This window comes from Camellia sinensis, chromosome 9 (assembly GCF_055761805.1).
Source record: "Camellia sinensis isolate YWXY chromosome 9, ASM5576180v1, whole genome shotgun sequence".
Classification (NCBI taxonomy): Eukaryota; Viridiplantae; Streptophyta; class Magnoliopsida; order Ericales; family Theaceae; genus Camellia; species Camellia sinensis.
Window position 1 is genome coordinate 172,924,050 of NC_138969.1, and position 11,859 is coordinate 172,935,908.

Here is an 11,859-nt window from a genome sequence, read left to right on the forward strand (position 1 = left end):
TATCAGTGAAGACTTATAAGTAAATAAGTATAAGACTGATTGATAAGTGCCCTTTGCTTTTCCAATAACTTTTTTGTTTGTTTGTTTTTCTTTGTTCTTTTTTTTTTTAAAAAAAAATTTTTTTTTACTGAACTTTAAAAAAAAAAAAACTTTAAGATTTTGAGTTCTACAAGACTAGATGGATTGAAAAAGTTAAAAGAAAAATGAAAAAAAAAAAAATCCAAAAATAACAAACAAAAAAAAAGTAAAAAATAGTTGGCTTTTTTTTTTTTTGGTTGCTGTTTTGCCCTTTCTTTTTTACAAATGACGAATTGGAAAAGTAAAAAAAAAAATTGACATAATTTAAAAAAAAATATTGTTAAAAAAAATTTGAACTTTTTTAAGTATATGCCAAACACCCAGTGTATGTTGTGATTTTTCATCGGCTAAGAATGACCATGTAGGCAATATGTTATTTCAGGATTATAAAACAATTTCCCCAAAAATGCACAATTCTATGAAAAAAAAGAGAGAAGAAAATGCACAGATCTCCCTACAACATCTCTCCTGTGTCTCTTTGATGCATGACACCTCTAAAATCCAAATTTCTAACTCAAAACTTCATTAGGACATTAGGTTTCAAAACCTGATTACCAAGAAAGCATTTAATTTTATTTCAGCAGGGCAATTTGAATCCCATGTATTCCCCATTTGTATAGTCACTCCAAACATCAAGGGCTCCAAAGCTTGTCATTAGAACAGTACTCAGAGCCATCACAGTACCAACTGAGAACACAATGAGGGAGGCCCTTCCATGCAATTCCATAGCTCTCTGCAGTACCATCAAACCGACAAGTGACGCAACAAAACAAACCAAGGTGAAGCCAATGGCACCATATGTGTGATCCATGCCTAGCAGCAAGTACTGCATTGCAGACATGGTTGATGAGAAGAACACCATGAATGAAGTAGTTGCTGCTGTTACCTGCACCATGACAAGAATGTGTGGTTGTCAATGGTTAAATGCAGTGACAGAGCCAGGATTTTGATTCACGACAACATTAATTGAATTCCATCTTTAGTGATATCAATCACAAATTAACTGAATCCAATTTTCATTTTCCAATAGGATGGCCAAAGATCAGTGTGATGCCAAAATTATATGTTTTGTGTTTGAGTTATAGGGTATTTTCTCTTTCTTTTTTCCCCCCAATGATTTTCAATTAGTTTTTGAACATGATGATCATCACAATTCAAAATGTGATTGCATGCCTCCATTAAAATTGAGAAGGACAAACAAAATTACACCAATATACACTTGAAAAAGAGATAGAGAAGGGGTGGAGAAGACATGAGAGAGAAATAATATAAAATTCATAAGAGAAGGTTTTAGCAAAATAAAACATTTATAATAGAAGATTGTAAGGATTTTGTTGAAAAGAAAAAGAAAAGGAAAGAAGAGGTATAAAGTATTTTGGGAGGCATAGTTGAAACTTCAGGGGAGTTAATATTAGAGAAAAGTATTAAGAATGTATATGTTAGTATGATGGAACTCACATCTTGTGAAAATAATGAGGATATAGATATACGAGCGTATGAGGATACCTCAGGTGAACAGATCATGCTGACATTAGACGTCCTTAGCATGTTTCTATAATTTAATTTTGTATATGTATACTAACTTTTGCAGAAGACCAGATTAACTCACTTCTGGTGCTATTCCAACTTGAAGAAGAAGTGGGCTTATGAGCATGCCACCACCAATTCCGAAAACTCCACCCAAAATCCCTGCAAACATAGCCATTACCGGGAAAATGAGCTTGTTTGATGGCCCACTTTTTCTTTGGCCTCCTTCCTATCATGAAAAACTCGAGCATTTAACAGGGGTTTAGAAATTTCACATTTGTTTATATGTAAGACAAACAAGTGATTGAAATTATGTGTTTTCAGTAAGCACCTGTTGGTAGAAAGTTTGATCTTGGGGGCTTTCTCTTCCATGCAATATCCAGGTAGTAAAAATTATAGCAAGAGGAATTTGTAATGCTGAGAGAATCCAATATCCCATTCCACAAGGCTCTATTGGTATTAAACTCTGCATCCATTTTTCAGAAGTCACAATAATACCACAGGTACCATCTGATTACAAGAAATAACTATGGTAAATAAAATAGGAGATTTATTTTCAAGAACTTTACAGGTGGAAACTACAAAGGTAGCTAACCTTTCAACAATGATAATGATTATATATATTTGAATTTTGTTAGCGTATGCCCTTAAAAATATTATACATTCTACATAAAAGTACATGTAATAAACAATATACAATCCTTTTAACTTTTCTGATTGCTAACCAATTAAATATTTTGATAAATGGAAGTTAATAAATCTTTCAATTATGTAGATGGAATCACATATGCCATCATTATGGCAACAATAAAACTAGTCCATTCCGGTCCCCAGGAGATCATTTGTCTCCAAATCTCATTGTCCCAATGCATTTTCCGTTGTAAGATCATCTCTAATGCTGTGTTTGATTGGGAGATTTGGAGAGGGATTTGGAAAGAAAAAGAGAAAAGGTGTGTGAAACTATGTGAAATGTAGGTATATTTTTTTCACATTTCACCTGTCTTTTCTATTTCCCTTTCCAAATCCCTCCTCAAATCTCTCAACCAAACACAGCATAAATCTCTCAGTTCCAATAGATTTTCAGCTGTAGGATTATATCTCGAGATTTCCATCACATCGTGCGACGAGAAGTATTTAGAATCAGAGCATCTTCGGCCATCCCAGCCTATGGCGAGTTTAGAATTCCATTGAACTACGTCATTATATGGAAATTTCCTTTTCCTACATAGACAGTGACAAATCAATTTGATGTGGTTCAGATTTACCTTAAGTCCTCTATGTACATACAACTTGAGACTTCTTGTTAGATATGTTGGGGTATATCTCCTCATTGAAGTTTGAGATCTAATTGATTTACTAAAAGAATTTAATTTGATTTGGTATTAGTTATAATATATTTTTATATATTATATCTAATTTGTGGAAACCCAATTCAATTTGGATACAACTAGAATTTTGATAGAAAAGCTCATTAATTAACAATATAAAAATATTATTTATGTTCTTCCGTGCGATATACACTTCGGCAGCAACAAAAAAAAGATTTTGATGTTTGGAAGTTTCACTTGGTTCAAGGTTTGATTGCTTTGAAGTATTATTTGTATGCTTTCGGCTGGTGCTTGGAAGCTAATTTGGATTATTATTTTGGGTCTTCTATAACTCTGGTTTGAAGATTTTGGTTCATCTATTTGGTGAGATCTTTCCTCTTGTTTATTTGTGATTATTTGGAATTCACCTAAGGGTGGTTTTGTGAGACCATTGGTGTCTCATTTGTAATCGTTTGGAAACTTATTTGGTTGATAGTGGAATTGGATTTCGATCCCGTGGACGTACCTCACATTGAGGGAACCACATAAAAGTTCTTGTGTTGCTTTTGATTTAATTTTTCCGCATTAGTTTTTACTCCTATTGATTGATTTACTTGTGGAAAATCATATATTTTCTCTAACAACTGGTATCAGAGCTTACGGTTTATTTTGGTTTATTTATTTGTGTAAATCAATGGAGGGAAATGTGGGTCGTATGTCTAGCTTCAATGGAAGCAATTGGGTAACTTGGAAAACTAAAATGGAGGACCTATTATTTTGTAAATATTTATATGGACCCATTGAGGGTGATTCTGAAAAACCGGATGGTATGAAAGATGATGAATGGAATAGGCTTAATCGAAAAGCCGTTGGTGTTATCCGTCAATAGATTGATGACAGTGTGTTTCATCATGTTGCAACTAAAACTTTGGCACATGATTTATAGAAAAAAATTAGAGAGTCTTTATGATAGAAAATCAGCCACAAATAAAGCTTTTCTGTTTCGTAAGTTGGTTAATTTAAAATATAAAGAGGACAACCCTATTCCGAAACATCTGAATGAAATAAAAAGTATTGTTAACCAACTTGCTTCTATGAAAATTATTTTTGTTGATGAGTTGTAGGCTTTGATGCTACTTAGTTCTTTGCCCGAAAGTTAGGAGACTTTGGTTGTGACCGTTAGTAATTCGGCGCCCGATGAAGTTGTCACAATAGTCCAAGTCATTAATAGCCTGTTGAATGAAGAAACTAGAAGAAAATCAGCGGGTTCCTCTCATTCGGAAGCATTTGTTGTGAGAAGCCGAAGCAAAACAAGGGGGAGGAGTAAGATTCCTCATGGTCGTGATCAAAGTCGTGACAAATCAAAAGATAGTTCTTTTTCAAAGAAAGACATTGAGTGCTATTATTGCCATGAGAAAGGGCACATGAAGCGAGAATGCCGAAAGCTCAAGAACAAGGAGAAAAGGCGTGACAAAAGTGTGGATAAGAAGCAAGAAGACACAACGGCAGTTACTACTGATGATCTTCTGGTCGTTTGTGAAGATGATTGTATCAATTTTATAGGCCAAGAGAGCAATTGGGTGATTGATTCCGGTGTTTCTTTTCATGTGACTTCTCGAGTTGATTTCTTCACTACCTACACCAAGGAGATTATGGTTCTGTTCGAATGGGTAATAAAGGTTTGTCCAAGATTATTGGCATGGGTGATGTTTGCTTGGAAACAAATTTGGGCTGCAAGTTGTTGCTTAAAGATGTGAGGTATGTTCCCGACATTCGCCTCAATTTGATCTCTACCGGGAAGCTGGATGATGAAGGCTACAACAACAAATTTGGTGATGGAATATGGAAGCTCACAAAGGGTTCTTTGGTGGTGGCTAAGTGTAAGAAGACTCATACACTTTATTCGATGCAAGGAAAAATTTGTAAAGGTATTGTCAATGTACTTGAAGATGATATTTCTACCGAATTGTGGCACAAGCGGCTTGGCCACATGAGTGAAAAGGGGCTGCAAGTTTTGTTCAAGAAAGAGCTTCTACCCGGTTTGAAAGGTACACACCTTAAAACTTGTGTTCATTGTTTGGCGGGTAAACAACATGGAGTTTCTTTTCAGAAAAATGTTGCTTCTAAAAAACAAAATGTTTTGGAGTTGATTCATTCGGATGTTTATGGTTCTTTAAAAGTTAGAACACATAGTGGTGCACTTTATTTCGTTACTTTCATTGATGATTATTCAAGAAAAGTTTAGATTTTTTTACTAAAAACTAAAGATCAAGTTCTAGAAGTATTTAAGCATTTTCAGGCCATGGTTGGAAGAGAAACAGGGCAGAAATTGAAGTGCATCCGATCTAACAATGGTGATGAATACATTGGGCCATTTGATGAGTATTGTCGCAGCCAAGGTATTCGGCACCAAAAGACAGTTAAGAAGACTCCTCAATAAAATGGCGTTGCCGAGAGGATGAACCACACAATTGTGGAAAGAGCAAGGTGTTTTCTTTCACAAGCTAAATTGCCAAGATCCTTTTGGGGTGAGGCAATGAAGATAGCGGTTGACGTGATCAATTTGTCTCATTTCTATCCTTTGAATGGTGATGTTCCAGAAAGAGTTTGGACCGGTAAAGATGTGTCTTATGAGCACTTGAGAGTGTTTGGTTGCCGAGCTTTTGTTCACATTCCAAAAGATAAGAGGTTCAAGCTTGATAGCAAGTCAAGACAATGTATTTTTCTTGGCTATGGGCGTGATGAATTCGGGTATAGATTGTGGGATCCAGTCGACAAGAAAATCATTCGAAGCCGTGATGTTGTGTTTCTTGAAGACCAAACAATTGAAGACTTTGGCAAAGGTGATCAACCGAAGCAAAAAATTAGTGATCTCATTGACATGGATCCATCTCCTTCATCTTCAGTGGATGATGAAAATGGGGGAGATGTGCAACCACCTATTGAAGATGTAGAAGATGATACTAATCCTAATGAAGTTGAGCTAGAAATTGAGGAAGAGCATCCAACTCAAGAACCGTCACCACAACTTGAGTTAAGGAAATCTACAAGGGATCGACAACCTTCAAGAAAGTATCCTCCCAATGAATTTGTGTTGATTTCCGATCAAGAGGAGCCTGAGAGCTACCAAGAAGCAATTGAGCATGCAAAGAAAGATGATTGGAAAAAGGCCATGGACGAGGAGATGAATTCCTTGATTGAAAACCAAACTTATGATTTAGTAAAGTTGCCTAAAAGGAGGAAAATTCTGAAAAATAAGTGGGTTTTCAAATTGAAGAATGATGGCAAGAATCTGAGGTACAAGGCACGTCTTGTTGTGAAAGGCTTTGGGCAAAAGAAAGGTATTGACTTTGACGAGATTTTCTCACCGGTTGTAAAGATGTCTTCTATTCGGGTTGTACTTGGCATGGCTGCAAGTATGAACCTTGAAGTTGAGCAACTTGATGTGAAGGCCGCATTTCTTCATGGTGATCTTGAAGAAGAAATTTACATAGAGCAACCGAAAGGTTTTGTGGAAAAAGGAAAAGAGAAATTTGTTTGCAAATTGAAGAAAAGTTTGTATGGTCTCAAGCAAGCCCTGCGGTAATGGTACCAAAAATTTGACTCTTTCATGATGAATAATGATTTTTCTAAAACCACTTCGGACCATTGTGTGTTTGTGAAAAAATTTTCAGATGGTAAATTTATTATTCTTTTGCTTTATGTTGATGATATGTTAATTGTGGGTCAAGATTCTACCATGATTAACAGGTTGAAATTGGAGTTGAGCAAGTCTTTTGCTATGAAAAATTTGGGACCAGCAAAGCAAATACTTGGTATGAAAATTCTTCGTGATCGCAAAGAGGGGCTGATTTGGTTGTCTCAAGAAAGCTACATTGAGAAAGTTCTTGAGATGTTCAACATGAATAAAGCAAAGCTGGTTGGTTGTCCACTTGCAGGTCACTTCAAGCTTAGTTCGAATCAATGTCCTACAAGTGAGAAAGACAAGGAAGAGATGTTGAAAGTTCCTTATGCTTCAGCAGTTGGTTCTTTGATATACGCCATGGTTTGTACAAGGCCGGATATTACTCACGCTATTGGTGTGGTGAGTCGATTTCTCTCTAATCCAGGTAAAGAACATGGGGCAGCGGTAAAATAGATTCTAAGATATCTTCGAGGGACTTCAAAGGTGTGTTTGTGTTTTGGGGATGGTAAACCGATGCTTGATGGATTCACAGATTCTGACATGGCAGGTGATATTGATTCTAGAAAATCTACTTCGGGGTATTTGATGACTTTTGCAGGGGGAGCTGTGGCATGGCAATCTAAATTACAAAAATGTGTTGCTCTCTCAACTACCGAAGCTGAATTTATTGCCATTGCGGAAGCTTGCAAAGAAGAGTTATGGTTGAAGAAATTTTTGCAAGAGTTGAGTTTGAAGCAAGAAAAGTATGTGCTTTATTGTGATAGTCAAAGTGCTATTCACTTGAGTAAAAATTCTACTTTTCATTCGAGATCGAAACACATTGATGTGAGATATCATTGGATTTGTGATGTGTTAGATTCGAAATTGTTGCAACTCGAAAATGTTCACACAGATGATAATATTTCGGATATGTTGACTAAGACTTTGTCGAGGAACAAACATTTAAAGTGTCGAACTTTGGCGGGTATGGTTGATGTCTCCACCTAAGTCGATAGGGGAAGAATTGTTGGGGAATATCTCCTTATTGGAGTTTGAGACCCAATTGGTTTATTAAAAGAGTTTAATTTAGTTTGGTATTAGTTATAATATATTTTTATATATTATATCTAATTTGAGGAAACTCAATTCAATTTGGATACAACTAAAGTTTTGATAGAAAAGCTCATTAATTAACAATATAAAAATATTGTTTATGTTCTTCCGTGTGATATACACTACGGCAACAACAAAAAAAAGATTATGATGTTTGGAAGTTTCACTTGGTTCAAGGTTTGATTGCTTTGAAATATTATTTGTATGCTTTCGGCTGGTGCTTGGAAGTTAATTTGGATTATTATTTTGGATCTTCTACAACTCTGGTTTGAAGATTTTGGTTCATCTATTTGGTGAGGTCTTTTCTCTTGTTTATTTGTGATTATTTAGAATTCACCTAAGGGTGATTTTGTGAGACCATTGGTGTCTCGTTTGTAATCGTTTGGAAACTTATTTGGTTGATAGTGGAATCGGATTTCAATCCCGTGGACATACCTCACATTGAGGGAATCACGTAAAAATTCTTGTGTTGTTTTTGATTTAATTTTTATTCACATTAATTAATTTACTTATCAAAAATCATATATATTTTCTCCAACAAGATAAACCAAGAGTCCTTGTCAAGGATAACTTTGATAATTAAAAAAAAAAAAAAAATTGTGTAGGAGTACACTATGCCACGCATTAAAAATTCCCAAGATAAGTTTAACCATTTAAATACTTTGATAAATGGAAGTTAATAAAGCTCTCAATTATGTAGATGGAATCACATATGTCATCATTATGGCAACAATAACCCTTGTCCATTCTAGTCACTACGAGATCATTTGTCTCCAAATCTCTTTATCCCAATGCATTTTCACTTGTAAGATCATTTCTAAATCTCTTGGTTCCGGTGGATTTTCAGTTGTAGGTAGGGCTGTACAAAATAATGTCTAATCAATTAAAATTGCACCGCTCTAACCGCGGTTTAAATTTTAAAATTTATAATCTGCCAACCGAACCGTTCCGCTTCGTTATAATTAATACTTATATATTTTTTAACTTTCAATAAAATATAATTATAAAAATGAGTATGAGAGAGATTTAAGATATGAAATTTATTACAAATTAGTGGTTATATATATGAAGCATATTATATAAAATTACTTTGTGTTATATATCTAAAAAATATTATATAAATTAGTGTTATATATTATGTAAATATTTGATAATTAATTAGAATATTCTTCAACCAAAAATTATCCAAATCGCAATTTGTCAATCCGCTAACCCGTCATTCGGTTTGTAATTTCACTCTTAAACTGTCCGAACTGCATCGCATACACCCCTAATTGTAGGATTATATCTTCAGATTTCCACCACATCGTGTGATGGGAAGTATTTGGAAACATAGCATCTCCAGCCATCCCAGCCTATAGCTGATTTTCGAGTTTAGAATTCCATTGAACTATGTCATTATATGGAAATTTCCTTTTCCTACATAGACAGTGACGAATCAACTTGATGTGGTCCAGATTTACCTTAAGTCCTCTATGTAGATAGTGTTAGATAAACCAAGAGTCCATGTCAACGATAACTTTAATAAATTAGAGAGAGGGGGAAAAAAAATTAGGGGGGAAGAAATTATCAATACATTATAATAGTTAAATTTAATTTTCATCAGATCTTATTAAAAATAAATCTTAATAAAATCGTCGTTAAAAAAAATTGTACCTTTTTTTATAAATATCGTTAAAAATTGACAATTATGACTTTTTTTTGTTATGATTTTTATAAATTGTCGTTAAAACTTACAATTATTACATTTTTCTGTGACAAATTTTTCAAATTGTCGTTGAAAGTGAAAATTAATGACTTTTTTGTGACGATTTTTTCAAATTGTCGCTAAAACTTATAATTAATGACATTTTTTATAAAAAAATTTTAAACTGTCGCTGAAAATTAACAATTAGTAATTTTTTTTAATGATATTTGATAAAAAAAACGCGATTAATTATCACAGCTTCTACTAGACAATAAATCCTCCGGTTAAGACCTATCGCCCATAAGCCAAATTATTAAAAATACACGTAAATCGCCCATAAGTCAAATTATTAAAAATACACGTAAATCGCCAAAAAAACATCCACGTATCAAAGCAGGAAGGAAACATCAAAAGGGTAATGCTAGAGATACCAAATTTTTCACTAAACAAACGATCAAATGTCTCACATGGGTGTGGGGTCCGTAATTTTATGGGCCCCACACCCATGTGAGACATTTGATCATTTATTTGGTAAAAAATTTGGGACCTCTAACATTTTCCAACATCAAAATCACTTCTCATTAAATTCTAGGCAGTGATTACTTTTTCGCAGCATTGTGAAGGTGATTAATCAAGAAATCGGAGATAACGCAATAAACATAGCAAAATAGTAAAGATATGTATCTATACTATATATTAAGTAAAAAGGGAGTTTTTAACCCCCAAGGTCTGTGAGAGTTTTAATATCTCAATCTGAATTTTCTAAATTTTTTATTAAAAAAAAAAACAAAAAAACTCAGCATTTATTGATTTGGTCAAAATCTCTTGATTAACATTTATTAACTTTTTTCAATTCACATGTCTTTTCACATGCCTGTATTTATTGATTTAGTCAAAATCTCCTGATCAACATTTAAAATTCTCTCATACAAATAATTATAGATACAATCCGTGCATAGTTACTGCAGTACCTTTTTCAATTTCTTCCATACACTATGGTTAGTGATAAGATTGTTAAATTATTTTTATAAAAAATCTTAAGAAACATAATTTATATATTAAAAAAAATCTAAAACAAACATAAATAACTATAATTATCTCATGCATAGCACGGGTGACAGGCTAGTAATTCATATACACAAATATCCCCGGAAAAAAAATTGTATGAATCAGATTTAACTCCAGCAAAATAAATCTATACCACACATTAAATTTTCTGAATATTTTTTTTGTACGAATTCTGTGTCTATATGAAGATATCAAAGCCATACCTGTCCAAACCGATCTCCGCGGAGAAGATACAGAGCAAAGAAAGAAAACCATACCAAAATCAACACTCCCAATTTCCTCCATGGAATCCCCAATTTACAGTTTTCCAATCCCTCACCCAGAAGGGGCTGTTTGGTCACTTCATTCCCATCACAAATCTCATCTTCTCTCACCAACCCATTTTCCAATTTCCCAAACCCATTTCTCTTCCCCTCCTCTGATTCCGATTTCCAAAACATAACCCCAGATTTACATGTCTTGGATGTAGACCAAGCAAGAAAAACAGCAAAAAGTATGGTGATGAGCCATTCTGGGAACACAAGATTACAGATCACCCCAATACTCACCCCAAGCAACATGCATGGCTCAGAAAGAAGAGCTATGTCATAGTCAATCAAAGCCTTGCCACCAAACTTAGGGCATGACATGACCATTTGGCAGATGACATTGGCAATTGAACCACCTGTGACCATGAAAGCAGAGAAACTTGAGGCTGTTTTGAGGTCTAAACCAGCCACTATGGTTAAGATGGGTATGAACAACCCACCACCACCAACACCACCAGCACTTGAGATTGAGGCAGCTATGAAACAGAGGAGTCCTGAAATCAAAAAAGGGGATGAGAATTTGTGTAGGGTTTGTTGTTGGAGATGTGTGTGGAGGTGGTGGTGAGTCCACCATTGATGAAATCTTGGTGATTCTGAGATGATGGGTTGTGTTTGTTTTGCATGAGAGTGATTGAATTTGAAACAGATCAAGATGGGTAGGGTGAGAATTGCCCATCTGAGGGAAGTGTGAATCTTCATGTTTTTTGGTTTTGATTTGTTGTGAAAAATTTGAGCTTATATAAGGGTGTGGTGGAGGAGAGAGGTGGTGCATGGCCGTGCTATGAGGATACAAACAAAGTTGGAAAGTTGAATCATCATTCTCAATGTTCACGTCAGAGTGAGAGCATTTCATATGCTTTATTGGTGGCACGTGACGTGGCCTTTTGTTTCTTAATTGTTAAATCAAATATAAAATCTAATGTTTAGGGATTAGGTGTAATGCGGTTTGAATATGAGATAAAATTATAAATTAAATTTTAAATGGTGAATTGATAAATAATTAAATTGTGATTTGGGATAGTTTTAATTTGTTAGTTGATTGGAAAATTTTTTTAAACAATTATCAAGTATTTGTATAATAATATATAACACTAATTTATATAATAT

General features: G+C 34.3%; 1 protein-coding gene across 1 annotated transcript; it reads right to left on the reverse strand.

The window, feature by feature from the left end:
* Nucleotides 1–423: 423 nt before the first annotated feature.
* LOC114259093 (sulfite exporter TauE/SafE family protein 5) lies at nt 424–11,584 on the reverse strand. The gene is made up of 4 exons (XM_028199096.2): nt 10,648–11,584; nt 1,937–2,071; nt 1,688–1,834; nt 424–964 (listed from the first exon to the last, which is right to left on the reverse strand). Exons 1-4 carry the CDS (start codon nt 11,449–11,451, stop codon nt 656–658), a joined length of 1,395 nt encoding a protein of 464 aa, XP_028054897.2. The 5' UTR covers nt 11,452–11,584; the 3' UTR covers nt 424–655.
* Nucleotides 11,585–11,859: the final 275 nt, after the last annotated feature.

Coding starts and splice junctions, on each gene's coding strand:
- LOC114259093 (XM_028199096.2), bottom strand. CDS start 11,451: ATGAAGATTCACACTTCCCTCAGATGGGCAATTCTCACCCTACCCATC. Junction 1,835..1,936: donor ATCAAACTTTCTACCAACAG/GTGCTTACTGAA, acceptor TTTTCATGATAG/GAAGGAGGCCAAAGAAAAAG. Junction 965..1,687: donor AAGTTGGAATAGCACCAGAA/GTGAGTTAATCT, acceptor GTCATGGTGCAG/GTAACAGCAGCAACTACTTC.